This window comes from Heptranchias perlo, chromosome 4 (genome assembly GCF_035084215.1).
Source record: "Heptranchias perlo isolate sHepPer1 chromosome 4, sHepPer1.hap1, whole genome shotgun sequence".
Taxonomy (NCBI): Eukaryota; Metazoa; Chordata; class Chondrichthyes; order Hexanchiformes; family Hexanchidae; genus Heptranchias; species Heptranchias perlo.
Window position 1 is genome coordinate 80039080 of NC_090328.1, and position 6000 is coordinate 80045079.

Below are 6000 nucleotides of genomic sequence, written 5' to 3' on the forward strand. Positions count from 1 at the left end.
TTTTCCAGTTCCTCTGAAACATAGTTTCTTCATGTTTTTCTAACCAACAGCTACCCCCTCTTACCTTTGATGGTTCCATTCTTAGTCCTTCTTCATCTATCCTTCCTCCATTGGTAAAGCTGTCTCCAAGAAGCTTGACTTCTTCTTTCATGCCAAAATCATAACGCTTTCTTATGCCCATGACTGTCCACGACTTGAATAATGCTCCCACATCTGGGGTGGATCTTCTAGCCCCTCTCACACACTCGTGAACAGAACACAAGAAAACACTTGCTGTCTGATGGGTGATCCCTCTTTTACCTCTAGCCTCTGACTTCTCACTCTCCATTGCAACCTTTCTTGCCTTTCTCTGTTTCATCCATACTACTGTGGTCACAGTTACTCTGAACATTCTTCTCTAAGCTCAAAATAAATAGCCCTACGTGGTTTTCTTCCTTCCTATATCTTCACTGTGTTGAAATTAAAGAGTCGATTTTAACTCGGGCAGGAATTGGGGGTGCAGGGGCCAAAGCAGGAGCCAACCCATCCAGCCCCCCCGGAAAGTAAGACCTGGGAGTTAAAATCTCCCGGGCCTTATTTGTATGCACTGGCATTGACTCCCACCCAAATCCGGTGGGAATGATGTCACCGCCGAAGGGCAGGAGTCAAATTTGCTGGAGGGTCAGGCTGCGGTCGAGGATGCAGGGAACTGATTCCTGGCATAGTATGGATTGGGTGTGGTTGGCAAGTCCGCAAATGGGGTGTGGGGGAAGCCTGAGGCAGGGAGGTCCAAGGTATCCTTGTGGGGACAGGAGAAGCACCCCTGCTCCTCCTGGCCCACAAGAATCATTAAAATGTAAATAAAACATTTACCTGGGCCTCCTGTGGTCCAGACCTTTGCTGCTACCAGCTTTTACTGACAGGCTGGAGCCCGTGCAGGCCTTAGTCAGGCCCACGGTTAAAATGGCAGTGTCATGACCTTTGGGGTGGGTGGCCTTCCTGTGCGTGAATTCAGTTAAATAAAAATGAGTGAGGGGGTGGGGAAGATGGGAATGCCTCAAAAAGGCGGGGGGAGTTAAAATTGATTCTTAAGGTTCATTACTTCTATAATTCATTTTGTACTTACGTTTTTCCTTTCTATTTGGATCTTAAACCTTATCATATTATAATCACTAGGCATTTAATACATTTTCCTGATCTATTTCATTACTCATAACTAGATCTAGAAATGCCTCTTTCCTTGTAGGCCTGTATACATTCTTGAGGAAGGAGTCCTGCACACATTTTAGGAATTCCATTCCCTTTTCTCTGTTTACTGCCTTCCTGTCCCAATCAATGAGTGAGCATTTAAAATGTCCCGATTTTGCTATTTCTACTCACTTCCCTGACCTGTCTACAGATTTCCTCTTCCATTTCCCTCCCACAATTAGGGGGTCTGATTACAACCCCATTAAATTAACAATTAATTTTTTATCTTTGATTTCTAACCATATTGGCTCTGACTGAATCTATTTTTTGTGTACATCACTTTTCTCTACAGCAAGTATTCCCTCCTTCATTAATATTGCCACTCCTCCTTCTTTCTTACCTATTCTCTCCCTCCTAAAAATATTATAACCCGATATGTATATTTTCCACTCCTGCCCAGTTTGCAGCCAAGTTTCTGTTAGTGCTATTAAATCTATATCTTCCTGTGACAGAATTGCTTCGAATTCCCCCAGTTTATTTCTCACACACTGAGAATTTCAATACATATACTTTATCTTTTTTTTTGTTCGTATTTATCTCTACTCATGTTCCCTTGATTTTTTTTGTCCAAGCTCACAACTTGTTCTTTCATCTCAGTCTTTTACCTGCTTATATTTGGTCATTGCGATTTTCTTTCTGCGCTCCCTTTATTCCTTCTGCATACTATTCTTTTTCATAAGTTCTTTTTTATTTATATATTTACCTCATCCATGTCTGCATTCTCTTATTGCTCTTTCTGATTGTTTTTATTTTCCCTGCCTCCTTCCTTCCTAGTTTAAATGACTTCCATATTTATCCATTTTACCAGTTCATTAGCTCCCTTCCTGTTCAGATGTAGCACATCTTTGTGAAATAGCTCCCATCTTCCCCAGAACTGGTTCCAGTACCCCATAAAACAGAAACCCTCATCCTGGCAGCACCTCTTTAGCCACATGTTGGGATCCCTAATCTTCCCATCTTTCTCTATTCTAGCACATGACTGGGAGAATACCACCCTTGAAGTACATCTCCTAAACCTGTTTCCTAATCTCCTAAACTCGATTTGCAGGACTTCTGGCCTTTCTTTTCCTATATCGTTGGTTCCCACATGGATCACGGTGACTGGCTGGTCTCCCTTCCCTTCTGTAATCTTTTCCAGTTTTTCTGAAATGTCATTTACCCTAACACTTAGGAGACAACAAAGCATTTGAAGATACCAGTCTGGTCTGCGAAAGATAGTGTTCATCCCTCTAAGCATCGAGACTCCTATTACTAATGTATTCTGAATTGTTACTCTTCCTCTCTTGTTTTGATACTATTGTAATCCATTTGATGGTCCTGCCCAGAGTGCTCATTCTCTCCACAGGAAATCAGTGCTTCGAACCTGTTGGAGAGGGTACTTTTCTCAGGATGTTGCTGCTCTAACCTGTCCCTCCTTGCTTTTCCTGACCAGTGGATAGTCAATCTCCTTTCTCTGTCACTGCCAACACCATATCTCTCAGCAGGGTGGCTACCCTCTGAAACTCTTGCTCCAAAAACTTCTTTCCCTCCATTGTCTCCAACTCCGCTTCAAGTTCTGAGATCTTGAACTCAAGTAATTGTAGTTGGAAACACTTCCCACAGATGTGTTTGTCAACGTCTGCACCTATGTCCTGCAGGAATAAAACTCTTGTATCCTGCAGGATCAAAATTCCCATATCCTCCAGGATCAAAACTTCCATATCCTGCAGGATCAAAACTCTCATATCCTGAAGGAACAAAACTCCCACATCCTGCAGGATCAAAATTCCCATATCCTCCAGGATCAAAACTCCCATATCCTACAGGAACACCACATCACTGTCCTTCTCTGTGTTGCCATTTTTGGTATAAATGGTAAAATTATAGTTAAATTTTATGTTTATATTCTTTAAGTACTTAAATTTCAATTAAACTTATTTTCTCCTCCTTTCCCCTTTGCCCCTACTTCCCTCTCTAGCCAAATTCCCATTTTGATGGTATTGTTTTCATTCTGTTCCTACCTCACTCCATTACCTGCTCACTCCGTAGTGTACTCTCTACTCGAATGATAAGTTTACATAGTTAAACCCCATTATAAATATGGACATTAGGTATTATGGTGGGAAAAAGTTAACACAAAAAAAGTGACAATAACATGACAACAGGAAGTTACGGTGTGTATACAGGAAGTGCACACAGACATATGATTTTAAATATATATAGATTTACTCTGGCAAACTTTTATTATCAGCTCATTTTAAAATAAAACTATGCCCCAAAAGCTCATATGGAATAATAGCACCAAAATCTAATTAGTGCAGGAGAAGTGAGCAACAGACCCGTGGTAGAATAATGAATATGATACTGAGGAAGATGTCCACATTGTCAGTTCTGAAGCAATGGGATAGATTTTCAATTTGCTGCCAGGGTGTAAAACTGGCATTGCGGATCGTCCATTATCAAGACCACTTGATTTTCATTTCCAATGGAACTGAGTATCGGGCGGTTTCTATAATGGACGATCATCAACATCAGTTCTACACTTGGGCAGTAAGTTGAAAATCTACCCCAATGTAAGATTGTTTCCTTTAACTGATCAGTAACCAGAGGACATAGATTTAAGGTAACTGGCAAAAAAATCAGAGGTGACATGAGGAAAAACAATTTATGCAGCGATTTGTTATGATTTGGAATGCACTGCCTGAATGGGTGGTGGAAGCAGATTCAATAATAACTTTCAAAAACAAATTGGATAAATACTTGAAGGGGAAAAGTTTGCAGGGCTATGAGGAAAGAGCAAGGGAGTGGGATTAATTGGATAGCTCTTTCAAAGAGTCAGCACAGACATGATGGGCTGAATGGTGTCTGAATGTGCTGTATCAGTATATGGTTCCATGAACCTAGGAGAGTTAAACCAACAGTCCATAACAAGGCCTATTTCATAATTTCTTAACTGAGGAGTTCAATGTTCTAAAGAAATGTTTCTATTCCAAATGTCATCACTGTGAATTTACAAAAGCTTCAGCAAGTAGATGTGAAATCTGAGAAATAATAACCAGTGTATTTTTACAACAAGCAATTACTTCAAATATATCTCTTTGCTTTGCTTTTTAGGTCACGGATCAGGCAAGGAGCAAAAGGAGCTGCAGGCTTGAGCAAATTCAGAACATATCTGTATGGGCTTTCAGCAAGAACTCTGCATCTGGTTCCCATAAAATATATTGAAGATATCTGCAAGCATCAAGATTTCCTCTGGCACAAGTTGAAAAGTGGTTTCAATTTCCTGTCCCTCATATAGAGTTTGCTGCTAGCAGTAAGGCTGTTGTGATGTCAAACTGGGTCACTTGGTCAGTAATTATCTAAAAACGACAAAAATTGTTTGCTGGAATCAGAAACATTAAGGGGGTAATTGCACAATCCAGCCCTCCAGGCAGGGAAAGGTGCGTGCAGCAAACACATCCAGGAAATTCTGGGCACCGAATCACCCCTTAAGTTATCTCCCAAAAAGACTGCTTTGAAGTGACAGTAGAGTGCAGGAATCTTTCCCAGCACATCTCTACTAGGCTAACTCATGCAAGTTATCAGTGCACAGCCGAACGGTTAGTGAGGCACTGGGAAAAGCAACTGTGTCACCCAGGGTCATTCTCACAAGCAAAGAAATAATAATCTGAGCAGCTTCCCAAAGCTCAAAGGAAAGACATTTTATTCTTCTGGGAAAGGCATTTTTAGTTTAAGAAAATAACTACAAATTATTTTTATTTCCTTTTAGATCAAACGCTATTCTTTACTTGGGCTGCATTACCTAGACTTTAAAAAAAAATTCACGTTGAAATAACCATTATAGTCCATGTTAGGTATGACTGTCATTTTTGTAGATTCAGCATATCATAGAGTAATTATGATTGGATATACTTCTGAAAAATACAAAATCTATATGTGCTGGAAATGTGTGAGAGAACTTTCATCAGCTCCTGTAACATGTAACAAGACGTGATCTGCATCCATTTTGCATTTTATTCAGCTTTTGTGATTTGTTCCATTTGAATTATAAACAAGCGCAACATGTATGGTGTGGATTAGTTACTATCATTTTACACCGCCTCGGTATGTTGGATTCCTCAAAATCACCTAACTAATAGGGATGGTAAAGTTAATGAATGCTTGGAATTGAACAGTCATCATTTAATGATGGTTTTTAGATCAATAAATTAAAAGCTGAAACCCTTGCACTATTTGCAATGTTTATTGTATTTTTCATTTCCAATCCTAGAACCGCATGTTCCTTTAAAATAAATACTAGCACTACTGTATGCTATCAATATTCCTCGCCTTCCACACATTGGGCTCAATTTTAAAACGGAGCCGGGAAGGGAGCAGGGGATCAATTTGAGGTCGGGAAACCCATTAGAACGTGGTTTCCCAGACATCTTTATGATTTCGATGTAAGGACATCTTTTTTTTTGTCGTTTCCCGTCCGACTGACCGGCTGATTGACAGGCTGGTCTCAGTCGGACGGGAGACCAGCCAGGGAGAGGATGTCTTCAGGTAAGTCTGCAGGTAAGTCTTTGATTTCATGTATTCGGGGGGGGGGTGTCACGGGGGCATGGGTGGGCAAGGGGGCATGGGTAGGCATAGGTGGGCACGGGGGTTGTGAGTCATGGGGGATGGGATCAGGGATCAGTCACTGGGGGGGTGCGGGATCGGGGGTCATTGCTGGGGTCCGCGATCGTTAAGGGGTGGATTGGGGTCGGAGGTCGTGGGGTCAGAGAGGGACGATTGGGGTCGGGGTCAGGG

The 6000-nt window shown here is 41.4% G+C and overlaps 1 protein-coding gene across 1 annotated transcript in view; it reads left to right on the plus strand.

Moving 5' to 3' along the window:
• Positions 1–5364, plus strand: part of nxnl2 (nucleoredoxin like 2) — a 74287-nt gene extending 68923 nt beyond the window's left edge. Inside the window, exon 2 of the mRNA XM_067983219.1 lies at positions 4321–5364. Within this exon, the coding sequence (XP_067839320.1) occupies positions 4321–4504 (184 nt within the window). The 3' untranslated portion in view covers positions 4505–5364. The remainder of the gene's footprint in view (positions 1–4320) is intronic.
• The last annotated feature ends 636 nt before the right edge of the window (positions 5365–6000 follow it).